The sequence below is a fragment of the Mesoplodon bidens genome (genome assembly GCF_964165515.1).
Source record: "Mesoplodon bidens genome assembly, chromosome: 13".
NCBI lineage: Eukaryota > Metazoa > Chordata > Mammalia > Artiodactyla > Ziphiidae > Mesoplodon > Mesoplodon bidens.
This window is the reverse complement of record NC_138169.1, coordinates 14,799,927-14,813,158: the sequence shown is the minus strand read 5'-3', so window position 1 is coordinate 14,813,158 and position 13,232 is coordinate 14,799,927. Positions and strand designations below refer to the sequence as shown.

Below are 13,232 nucleotides of genomic sequence, written 5' to 3'. Positions count from 1 at the left end.
TGGGTTCTAAGCTTTTCTATGTGCTCTCTGGTTGAGGGGCTCAAAATCCAGGCCAGCCAAACAGAGACTCCAAGTACCCCAGCTCTGGAGATGACTTCCTGCCAAGGTATCGGCAGTCCAGTAAAAACCTGAGGAAGTCGAGGCAACCGCAATTCTCCCACGAAGAGCTCTGAAGCCACCACTGCTGCACCCTGCTAGCTTCCCAGTAATACTCAGTAAATGCTGTGTATGCCGCAGCGACCAGGCACTGCTCACGGCCACTCCGTGTGCATTAAAGCAAGAAGTGCCCAAGGAAGCACTCTGCTGCTGTTTGTTTAGATTCTGGGGTTTGTCATTCCGAAAAGACCAGTGGTGGCCTGGCAGGGCGGAGGGGGGATTCTCTCCATCCAAAAGAAACAAAGCTCACAGCCAGGCCTCTGCACCTTAACTGGCAGTCAACCTGGCCTCTGGCTCCACGAGGGGAAGGATCCCATCTCAGCACCTAACATGATCCAGGGTCACTCCAGGCCAGGGACCGTGCCAGGCGCTCCTGGGCACACTGGGGCAGTGTTAAAACATGTGGGCACACTCCTTGACCCTCCTTCTATCTAGAGGAAGGATCCATGCCCTTCCTCCTGGAATCTGGGCCCGCCTCAGTGAGTCCCATTCAACCAACAGAACGCAGCAGAAAAGACACTACAGCTTCCCAAGGTCTAGCGAGCAAAGGCCCTGTGGTTCTCCATGGGCAGCCTGACACCACGGAGGGAGTCTAACTTCCCTGCGTGCACCGTGCTGGACAGGTCACATGCACACGCTCCAGTGGACAACCAGATGGGCTCCCAGCCAAAAGCCAGAGTCAATTGCTGGTCGTGGGGTGTGCCATCTTGGACGTCCAGCCTTGTCTGGCCTTCAGATACCTGCCGTCCCCACCAACACCGGACAGCGAGCAACAACCGCCCAGAGGCATCCTTCCCAAATTCCCGACCCACAAATCCTGAACGAAACCAAAGTGTTTCCCTGGGACTTCCTGCTTCACCTCATGCACAACGACAGCGAGCGATCCCTGGTCTTTCCACCGTAAGTAGCACTGAGGGAGCATTCCTGAGGGCTAGCAGGTTGCAAGTGGATGAAATCTGGAGCACTGTGATGGCCTCTGAGCTCCCCATGGAAGGACCGAGGCTGCCTGTACCTCCTCCCCCTTGAGTGGGCTGTGGAGGCGTCGGAAGCTAAGTGCTACAGCTCTGGCTGTCCTGGATTTAGTCTCTCACACACACAGCTGATGGCACAGCTCAGAGCGCAGGGCTTCGCAGCCGGTCCATGTGAAATTTAGCAGTAATTCGTTTCGTAGCAATAGTGATTAGGACACCTGCATTACCTCATCTCATCCTTGCAACAGCTGTAGAGGTAGGTTCTATAATTATCTCCCATTTTACAGATGAGGAGATAGAAGCCCCATGGAGTAGGAGAGCCCCGGGGCTAATCAGCGTGATAGCCTGGACCCCAGCTCCAGAGCCTGCTTTACCATCAGTGGACCCTGCCCCTCGATGCATGGATTCACCTTTGCATCCCCGGGACCTGGCCTAGAGTAAGCCCTGAATGAATGTGTGTTAGCTGAAGAAACAAGCAACAGATCAAAAACTGAATAAAAGAGTGTCTGGGCCACAGTTTCCCCTTCCGCAAAAGGAAGAAGGTTGGACCAGATGCCACCTCCCGGGATCCCTTCTACCTCTAGAACCCCACGCTTCTAAGGAACAGTGTTCCCTGTCATAGTGCCACGCCAGCCGGCTTTCAGAGATCTTTAGAGTCTGACGCCTCCTCCAGAGCCCAAGACAGGTAGATCCCTGTCCATTGCTTCCCTGATCCAACCCAGAAAACCCTTCCTCCCTACAGTTTCAAATCCCATTGCTGGGGCAATGCCTGGATCCCATCCTCTCCATAAAGGTGCCCTCCCCAACCCCAGGGCCCTGGCCTTGGCCCCATAGGCCAAGGAAGTTCCTGTTCACCTTTGACAGTGAAGCCCCCACACTTTCTCATTAAGGTGAGCATTTATTTAGGTGCAACTCCCAGATTTCTGCGATATGCATATCACCTTGGCCATGTTCCCCAGCTGTCCTGCCATTTAGTTAATATTTTCGTTAAATAATCAGCCTTAACTTTCCTCCCTCCCTCCCTTCCTCTTTCCTTTCTTTTTTCCCTTCCTTCCTTAGAACTTAGTCTCGGGGACTTCCCTGGCGGTCCAGTGGTTAAGACTCTGCGCTTAGCGGGCGCAGGTTCAATCCCTGATCGGGGAACTAAGATCCTACATGCCTCACGGCGCAGCCAAAAGAAACAAACTTAGTCGCCTTCTAAACAACACTGTCTATGAAATCAGCCTGATGCAGCTGTGTGTCTGTGGGCACCCTCTAAAATCATCTCATCTCTCACCAGGGGAGGGGGCACTGCAATCTGGGAAATATTGGTTTTTAGGGATAAGAAGTTTTTAAGCCACAGACTAACCTTTCAAAATAACCTTGGCATGTATTTCAATCAGCCGCCGGAGGCAGGATTTGTGGAATGATTTTATTTTCTTCTTGGTGCTTTCCTTTTGTGCCCCCATTTTCAGAATAAGCAGTTACTACTTCTGTAACTAGAAACCACACATCAGTGTTGAAAAACTAAGACACTCTCTGCATGTTCCAAACCCAGACTGCTGGGTGAAGAGGGAGGAGAGGGCGGTGAGTGCCCAGACACTGGCCAAGCTAATCCAAACGTTATTTATCGCAGTGGGATCACTGCAAGTGAAGGCTCAACCCGCCTTAACCCCACCCTTCTCCCTTCATCCGATTGTTGGAATTAGAGGAAATTTCATTCCTCCCGCTTTGCTCCCTGAGCCAGCTGTCACCGGGTGTGTGGGGGACAGGAAACAGGATTACTAGATCAACAGTGAGCCTGCTGTTCCAGCCAGGCTGTTATCACAGCCGTCTCCGGAGAGCCATCTTCCCCACTTGTCACTACCTACTGCGAGCTGGGAGTTGGGACCACAGCCCAGAATAAATTCTGAACAAGGGCAAAACTGGGAGTCATGAGGAGTTTTCCCCAGCTTGGATCATGTTTTGGAGCGTGGTCTAAGAACCAAGCACTCTTCAGGCATTTTCTCATATAATTCTTACAAGAACCCCAGAAAGGGGAAGCTATATTTATTTATGCCCATTTTACAGACGAGGATACTGAGGCTCCGTGGGGTGAAATTGCTTGCCTGAGGTCACATGTCGATAAACGCAGAGCAAGGATTGAACCCAGGTTTGTCTGACTCCAAAGCCTATTGGAGCCTCTCTGCTTTGCTCCCTCTCCTCCCCAGGGGCCATCTCCAGAGAACTGGGCGCATGACCCTGTCCACTCCCTGTTCCCCAGCACAACTCCTAACGCGGCCACAAAGACACACATGGCTCGGAGGCTGAGAGTTTCGATCCAACACGTCAATCACTGACTCCTGAGGACCAACCACCTTGCCTTCCTTCCGTCTCCAAGGGCCTACCCGGAAAGGACCCCTCAGCCAATCTGCAGTAACCAGGGGATGGTTAGGGCTGCCCGCTCAGACCAAAGTACAGTCATCTGCCTAAATATCTAACCAGCCGTGTTGTTCAGAGCTGTAATAGAGTGTCCCCAGGATCGCTGACACGTGAGCTCTCAAACACCTGTCCCTCCCCACCTGCCTTTCCTTTGATGTCCATCATCTGCCCAACCAGCTTCCAGAACACAGGGCCCCGGCCTGACAAAGGAAAGCAGTGAGGGCTCTTGGGACTAGACACACCCTGACTACGCAGTCTGTGGCCAGGGGAAGCTTCCTGGAGGAAGAAATAGCTACGGAGAGGCTTTCGTGATGGGCAGGAGATGGAAAACGAGGGGAGAAACACAGAGGCAGACCAACTGTGGTGTTCAAAGGGCCAAAAATAATGGAAAGAAGACAGACTTGGAGCAGCTCCTTCAGCGTGATTGAAAGGGGGAGGGGACGCTGGTGAGGAACAGAGCTGGGGGCGTGGCAAGGCTGGATGGGAAGGGCGTGGTCCACCACACCAAGGAGTCTGGACCTGACGCTGAGAGCAATAGGAGGCCTGGGAGTGGTCTAGGCTGTGCAGCCAGCGTGTCTGATTTGCGTGGTACAAAGATGTCTTTGGCAGCTGCCTGGAGCACGTCCCCCGGGGGGGGGGGAACAGAGCTGACGTCAGGTCTAAAGAGGTTAGGACGCTGCAGCAGGCGAGGTTGGTGGTGGCTGGAATGGGCAGCCTGGATGGAGAAAGGAGGCGACCTGAGAGATGTGATAAGCAGGTAGCATCAACGGGACCTGGTGACTGGGTAAGACTGAGGGGGCGGTTCGCAACGCCGTAAACCCATGATCCCACCTGCTTTTGACCTTGTGGGAAGGAGGGAAGAAGTGGGGGAGGGAAGAAGGTCTTCAGTTGCAGGCTGGAACCAGTCCCTACCTGCACAGCCTGGACCCCTACCTGCAGGAGGACCAAGATGAGACGGTCCATTAACGGCGAAGCTGCTGTGATGACAGACGACCGTCAGGATAGGATGGGGGTTTAGACACCATAGAAATAAAAACTTGGCATCCCGAGCCTACGGCTGAAAATAGTTTTGGCCTCTTTCACCCTTAAGTGGTATTTGTTGTCAACTCTTCCAACGGCCATAGATTAAACCCAACTCCAGTTCCCAAATGCAGACATGTAAAGCCAAAACTGTTTCTAAATAATCATTTAAGAACTTGGTTATTTTCGCCACAAAAAGCATCTTACACATCCACACTTGTGAAGGAAACCAGTTATGAAGGCAGGAATTCATATGAGTGTGGTGTACGTGTACCATCTGAAGATAATAGCATGTTTATTTTGTAAAAGCATGCAAAATTAGATCTGGTAAGCCCGCTATCTGAAAACAATTTCCATGGCATGTATTTCTAAACCCAATGTTCAAACCACAAAGCTGCGGCCTTTCTCTCTTTCTCTTTCTTAGGTCTCTTGTCCTCCTTTGAATGACTACATCTGTCCATTTGCCCAACTCTCCCTTTTCGTGTCTTCCAGAAGGGATAAGGAAAAGCTTCCTAAATGACCTCATTTTATTTTGAAATACTAAACCCAACCAAAAGGGGAGAAAAAAACTTTCTTGGTCAAAGGGATCGAGATGTATTTCTAATTCTCTTGCCATATGGTAAGTTATTTTGGAACTCTACCAAGAGGTAGAGAGAATATTTAACAAAATTGGCAACGCTTGTACAATCCTTTCAAATCAGACCAAATTCCCATTCTCCACAGCCCCTTCTATTCATCATATCAGCGACCGTGACCACAGGATATGTAAAAACACCGAGCAATTTTTATCACCAGCTTCCAATCCCCCATGCCTGGGACACCACGTGGTGTCAACTTTGCCTGTATATCACCCCCAGGAACTCAAGCCATTAACTTCCCTTTCATTTATCAAGAGCTGTTGCCTAAAAGAACATCATTCATCGGCTGTGACTTATGGGAAGAAAGAGGGAGCAGACTTCACTTGCGGGAGAGAGACAACAGAGAAAGAGGACAAGATTGTAGCTTTTGTTCCCGAGGCAGATGGAGACCATCACATTCCCTCCGACATGCTCTCCCCTAAAGCTACGCGCTCCACGTTGCCTGATAGAGGGAACCACCCATCTGGAGGGTTACCAGAAAGTGGGGTTGAAGCGGCTCTTTCTCCTTTTTCTTGATGGCAAAGAGGGTCCCATTTCTCTGTGCCTGCTCTTCTGGTGTTGATGGCTCACCTGTGTAATTAGCGGGGGTGGGGAGTGCAGAGGCGGCGGGGGGTGGGGGCGAGCGGAGGACACCGTTTTCTTACCTTTGCATTCTCGACATTCTATGCAGCTCCATGTCATCGCTGCCCCGGAATCCTTTGGCAAAGGGATTATTTTCAATCTTTAACTGGGTGATCTGAAGGAAGGGGAGAGAGAGAGAGAGTTCCGTTTTCACTTGATTGTTACAAGACTACCTCGGGACCCGGCTAATAATAAGGGTCATGGAAACGCAACCTCTGGCAACCCAAAGAAGCACGTTAGGCCAGTCACATCAACGGGACCCACCACTTCATTCGAAAGGAGGCTTTGAAAAATGTCCTAGATCAGACTGTATTTAAAAGGGGAAGAAAACCTGGTTTCAGTTTGCCCATTAATTGGAGTCCTACTCTGCATCATTCCGGCTGGAGTGGCTTTTTTTTTTTTTTTTTTCTAAATCGTAGCGTTTTGTGTTTCGAACACAATCTTGGCCTCAACACTTGGTACACCCCCTGCTCCTTGGAAAATTGTACCATGTTGACACGGTGTCAACTTCCTACAGCATGGCAATCTCCGTTGGGAAGGTCTTGATTATTGCTCTCAAAATCCTACTATGCCTCATTTCACGTTCATTTCATAGTTTCACAGATACAGTTCGCTAGCTCAGGTGGAAAATGGTGTCTAATTAAATAAGGACCAACATATAAAATTATAACATATATGATAGCTACCAAACAGCTTCAAACCTCTTTAATTGTCTAGGTAAGGGGACTTCCCTGGCAGTCCAGTGGTTAAGAGTCCGCGGTTCCACTGCAGGGCGCAGTGGGGTTCAAGCCCTGGTCGGGGAACTAAGATCCTACATGCCGCACGGTAAGGCCAAAAAAAAAAAAAAAAATTGTCTAGGTAAGGAAGAGAGAGCCCTCTTCTTGGAGATTTTTGTTGCACTATACAAAACTTAGTGATAGAACAGGGTCTTTGGTTCAAGGTCCAGAACCTTCATGGAAACCATCAACACATATTCCGTTAGCGTGAGCGTACAGTAGCAAGTCTAGGTAAAACTCCCTATGGAGTTTGCCAGAAGTATTTCCTAAAAGCTGTGTGTGAACTGCATTTTTATATATATAATCACTTCATGGAAACCAGGGCAGCATTCATCAGAGGCCAGTCATTCAAAGGTCACCTTCACCATCATTATCGTATCTATATAGTCCCTGTTCACTGGTCTGCTTAATATTTTTATTTAAATCAAACCACTTTTGATTTAAATTTATATTATAAAAATAATTAGATCACTTCTCTATACGTCAAAGTGGAATCACTTGCTAGTCAATAAAAAGAAAATAAGTATATCAAATTCCCTCTACTGGGACTTCCCTGGTGGTCCAGTGGTTAAGAATCCACCTTCCAATGCAGGGGACACAGGTTCGATCCCTGGTCGGGGAAATAGTTCGATCGCTGGTCAAGGAACTAAGATCCCACATGCCACGGGGCAACTAAGCCCGCACACCACAACTAGAGAGCCCGCGCGCTGCAATGAAAGATCCCACATGCCACAACTAAGACCCAATGCAGCCAAAAATTAATTAATTAAAAAAAAATTTTTAATTCCCTCTACTGGTACCCCTGGAAAGTTCCAAACCTAAGGCCTGCCTTCTCTTTGTTGCAAGGGGAAATTCGACACTTTTAGAGAAGTATTTATCATAAACTGGTATTGAAATAAGACTCCTCTCTGATAAATGAATAGAAAGATAATTGGAACAAGAACATTTTTTTTTGTGATTCCATCATCTTCAAGTACCCACAAAACCATCTCCTCTACCCCCAGTAGTATCGTTGTAGACTCTGAGAAACCAAGTAGTTGCTTTGCGAAACTAGGCTTAATCAATGAACGCACCCATAATTTGTCCATTTGGGGGCAAGCATTCTGGTCTGTTCAGTTTTCTGGAAGAGGGGGTGTTATAAAGTTTCCTTCTAACTCCAAGACTCTACCATGAACATAACATTACTACATATGTGTGTATGTTCACAATAAAATATATATGTAAAATTAACATTTTTAAAATGTTATGTGATTCCAACCATATGACATCTTGGAAGAGGCAAAACTACGGAAACAGCATAAAGATCAGTGGTTGCCAGGGGTTAGGAGGAAGGGAAGGATGAACGAGAGAAGCGCACAGGATTTTTAGGGCAGTGAAACGATTCTGTAGGATACATCATGGTGAAGACGTGTCATTATGCATTCATCTACACCCACAGAGTCTAGGGACTTCCCTGGCGGTCCAGTGCTTAGGACTCCACGCTTCCACTGCACCACGCTTCCACTGCAGGGGGCATGGGTTCCATCCCTAGTCGGGGAGCTAAGATCCCACAAGCTGCATGGCACAGCCAAAAAAAAAAAAAAAAAAAAAAAAAAACCCACAGAGTCTACAACTCCAAGAGCGAACCCTGACGCAAACTACGAACTCTGCGTGATGATGTGCCAATGTAGGTTCATCAACGGTAATAAATGTCCCACTCTGGGGGGCGATGCTGGGAGCAGGGGACACTGTCCATGCAGGGGGACAGAGGCTATACAGGAACTCTCTGTACTTTCCACGCAACTTTACTATGAACCTTAAACTGCTCCAAAGAATAAAATCAATTGTAAAACTTTTTAAATATGTCTGGGTATTTCTATGTATACACATTCCCTCCTCCTTCATTTTTTTTAACTGTACCCATTCCTGCAACTTTTTGATTTTTAATTAACTCCTCAGAATGAGTAGAAACGTCTGTAAAATCTCTTTGGAAAACAGCAGAGGTTGGCACAATACTGTAGATCAACGATACTGCAATAAAAAATAAAAAATAAAAAATCTCTTTGGAAAACAGTCTTGAACATGTGTACTCCTCAAGCCAGTTCTGAGTCCAAAAGCCCATCACCTAGTGGGGTTTTCTTTCTCACTCCGGTTTTATGACAATAAAATGCAACCCAATTGACCATAAATCATTTTTTAAAGGGGGAGAGGGGAATTCTTAAAAAGTTAAGTAAAAATCAGATCATTTTTAAAAGGGGTGGAGGGAATCCTTACCCTGCTTTCTGTACCTCCCACCCACCCGGTGACGGAAGGCAGCCCCCTGAATATACTGAGGACAGTAAGACAATGAGGGTGTGGCATCAGGGCTGAATTAATGCCTATTCCATGACGTCACTGTTCCACCAAGAGCTCAGGATAAAAAAATTACCCTGAGAAAAAAAAAGAAAAGGGTGGCTTTGGTATTTTATCAGCAAAAATTTTTTGCTCAAACCCATTCCTTGCACGTCAAACAGATTAACTACTACCTAATTCTTGCTCTTATCACCATAGCTTCCAAAAATACGATGGCAATGGATACGCACAGTTTGCTAGATATACACTTAGGTGTGTGGGTCTTACCTATGTCTTGGTGTAGATGCCTATTGGACATAAGAATTACCCCTGAGAAAAGTTAACATGCAAGCTCAGGTGCAGGTAAAAATGTCCATCTGATTTCATACTTATTTCATACTTGTCCCCTCACTTACCATAACCCTGTCTATGATATTCCCTTCCTAACACAGAGCTAGTCACTCACAGGCACATAAACCGATACACCTGGATGTCTGAGTTCTACCCAAAGGCTCCACTGAAATTGACTTCCATTCGTCATACAAACGTACTCCCTCCACAATCAGCATAAAACCGGATATCCGGGGGAGGGGCATGGGTGGGGGGGGGGAAACAAATATAAATGCCAGCTCCAACCAGTGAGACAGAGATTGTACAAATTAATGAGAATAATTGTTGTGAATTCTCACTTCTGAAAGAAAAAAGAAAAAAACCCTCGTGAGGGCCAAAAGTCTTAATTATGTCTCTCTCTTAGGGGTTCATTTCCTGGTCCCAAGCAGAAAGCTCATGCCTCATAAATACAGGCTCCATACACAATGATTTAAGCAGGAGGAAAATGCCTTTTAACGGCAAAGTAAGTTAATATCGGGGGAGAGATGCTTGCGTACAAAGCCATTGTTGCAAAAGCAGGGAAATGAAATGCCCATGTGACCTTTTTCTAACACCTAAATATTCCTAGGGATTGCTCTGGGAGCTGCCGACAACTGCAGCGCAAACCTTACCAAAACATGTTTCACAGAGTGAACAGTCGCTGGGGAAGAGTCGAGCGTTTAAGTATCTGTTTCAAGCTGTCAACCATCTGAGGGAATAACTCCCAAATCCAGCTTGGGATCACAGCTGGGCTCAGGAAATACGTCGTGTCATTGGAACCCCGTGGTATACGGATGTCTGACAGCAGCATAAGGAGTGAACCCGGTCACATACCTGCCTCCACCTGGTACCTGGCACCTGCCTCCACACATCAGTCTGGAGGCACTAAGCCCTGTGGACCCAAAATTGGTGGCTCGTATTTTTCCAAATTGTCCTGGCAATTTCATCTCACAGAGTGCTTTTCTTTCCCTGCGCAATTATCCAAAGCATAACGCTGGGCAAACAGTCCTTGGACTGACAATGCAACCATGGAATGAAGCAACTCAACCACAAAGACTAACATTTGTAGTTGTGTTTCAACCACAGTAATAAGAACTTATTTAAAAATCTCAGTCTTTCAGATTCTAAAATAGGGTAGGCAAAGAGTTTTCCAACACGCGTGTTTTGGATGGAGTTGCCCAGTTAATAAACTGATCAGTTAAGTAGTCGATCAATGGAATCATCACTAACACCGTGCTGATTCTGTACCCGGTTCTGCACAAAACACATTCCACGGATTATCTCATTTTAATCCCCACAAAGACAATAACAAAAAAAATAAAAATAAATTCTCTTCTTATCCCCATTTTACAGATGGGGAAAACTGAGTTAAATAATTTGCCCAAGTCAAATGGGTTTGAACCCAGGCAGTCTGCCTGCAGATTCTCACCCTAACCCTACAGGAGGGTGAGGAACAGCTCAGGTGGCTTCTACCCATGAAGCCAGGAGTCTCAACATCCCGTCCAGGTGGGACAATAAAGTAGCAAAACAGAGTCCACAAATCACACTCAACCTGACCTGCTAATTTAAGTCACACATCGTATATCCATGCGGGGAATGTCTGCAAGGGCCTGGATTCTACTGGAAAAATCCATTGCCTTAGACTTCCTCCTGACAAAGAAAATAGGTGTCTTTGGTACTCAGTAACTAAATACTGGGGAAACCTCATATGGGGGAGAGTGACTGAAAGTGCTCTCCTATGAAATCCCTCTTCTGGATGTCAGGCTGGCTAAAAAGACCTATGTGTACAGCACAACCAGGCTCCCTGGCCCAACCAATGAAGAAAATCAGTAATTCCTGTGTGATCCTCAAATACAGCTATATCCATCACTCAACTATCATGGTCATCATTTCATGATATAGGTAAGTCAAAGCATGATGCTGTACACCTGAAACTCAAACAGTACGTATGTCAATTATACCCCAATAAGACTGGAAGAAAAAACAAAAACAAAATACATATATCCAAATGCATACTTGGAGGCCCACGTTCTGAGACCCATGAGCGTTTAGATACACAACCTCCTAGACTGTGTTCAAAACTCACACATACACACCCCATTGGACAGGCACTCCACACACACAGATCACCAAATATATTCACTGGAGAAGACTTTTTTTTTTTAATAGAAATCTAGGGGATGTTGAGTATGTTCCTAAGTGTCTACAGTGATAGTTTCATGGGTATACACATATGTCAAGCTTAGCGAATTGAATACTTCAAATAGTACAGTTCACTGTATGAGAGTTATGCCTCAATAAAGCTATAAACAGAGAAAGAATGCGTGGTTCCCCAGATCTACCCACTCCTGATGGACCCCTAAGATCTTTATTACATAGAACTTAGGAATTTCCCCCAAAAGACCTGAACACCCACGTGTTTCTTTAACAGATCACTTTCATGTGTCTATCACTTCCTGTCCTCTGTGGATGAACATGGGTTTCCTTGGCAGAAAAAAAAAAAAGATCCCACATATTTTTGGACCCCCCTGTCGGGAGGACTAACAGGCTCTAAGCATACATATATATAAGGAACTGAGCAACCTGGTTGCTATTTTTTCCTTTTTTTTTTTTTTTTTTTTTTTTTTTGCCCTGTGGCCATCACCACAAAGTTAAACATAGGTTTATAGCAGCCATTGAGGAAACAGGTTTCTAGCAACCAGTCTCAAATTAGCCTGAAACAGTGCTGGAACTTTCAGGGCACTTGACCTTCCTTTTTCGCTCTTACTGGTTCAACGAGTGGGAAAAACTTAAAAAACAAAAAAAGAATCCTTCTTTCCCTTTAAAAAGTAATTGCATGGGGCGGGGGAGTGAGTTTTCTGCTGAAAGGAAGCTCTCTCAAGGCCTGGGATCCCAGACAGGCCGTGTGGCCTGGAAGTGACCATCCATCACAGCTTGCCTTGGTCATTGACAATCTGAATTTGGAGATTACCCACAGCATTTCGTTACTGCCCTGGCTTCATGGGGGCAGGGGGCGGTGGGGATTAACCAACACACAGCCTGCATGAAATGACCTTCAAGGGGTGACTGGAGGCTTTAGGGAGCTAAGCCCATCTCTCACCCTTCCCTGGCCTCTCCTGCATGGCTCCACAGTTCCTATACCTTCCCTCCAGCCCACTCTTCCCTTGCAGGTTGGGGAGGGATAGGAGCTGTAGAGGGGGAGGGGCACCCCATCCCCACGTCCATCTCGGTAAGTCGTCCACATGACCCGCCCTCACTGATCCCATATGGACCCCCTATTCCCCTCCCACAGCCCTCTAACCCCAAATCACTTCATAATACTCCCAAAGGTCCACAATCCCACAGCGGCAGTGGCCTCTCCCCAGCCCCTATATCTTGCCTTTCCCGATTCCAGATCTTTCCGTAATGAGGCTTAGGAATCATTCAGTCCTGCCCTCCCCCCCCAAATAAAATGAATCCACCTGTTCTTCAGGTTTCTAAAGAACAGACATGAACCATGACAAGTCAAGACAAGCCCTTTCTCCTGAGCAAGAATAGAAGATACTCCCCCCAACCTGCGGTTATGGGGCACCCTGTCCCAACATCACGGTCAAGCCTTGAATGGCCCAAATCGGGGCCCGGATTTCGAACAGCGTGGGGGTCTGACAGTGCCACAATCCACCTGCGACATCCCACCTCTATACCACACTACAGCCACCAAATGATGCATTGGTCGCGTGCATGCCTCCCTTCACCAAACTGTATTTTTGAAGGATCATATTTAAGTCCCCAGAGCTTTGATCCAGGCAGCTGGTGACACGGGTTGCTCAGTTTTTGCTTTTAAGCAATGCTAACCTTGCTTTAGTATGTGGTCCAGGGTCAGTAATCGCTGAAACAATTAAGGAAGCATCTGGGAAAACCCAAGCTCAAGGTTTCCGGCAACTTTGCCACCTGGCCCGATTGGAATTGAAATGCATCCAAAAGGCAGAGTG

At 47.1% G+C, this 13,232-nt stretch overlaps 1 protein-coding gene across 7 annotated transcripts in view; it reads right to left on the bottom strand.

The window, feature by feature from the left end:
- The window catches only part of TBX5 (T-box transcription factor 5), a 48,839-nt gene that overhangs the window by 22,081 nt on the left and 13,526 nt on the right, over positions 1-13,232 (bottom strand). For all 7 annotated transcript variants that reach the window (XM_081252682.1, XM_081252681.1, XM_081252676.1 and 4 more), the window contains exon 7: positions 5,830-5,921. In XM_081252682.1, the coding sequence (XP_081108808.1) occupies positions 5,830-5,921 (92 nt within the window). The remainder of the gene's footprint in view (positions 1-5,829; positions 5,922-13,232) is intronic.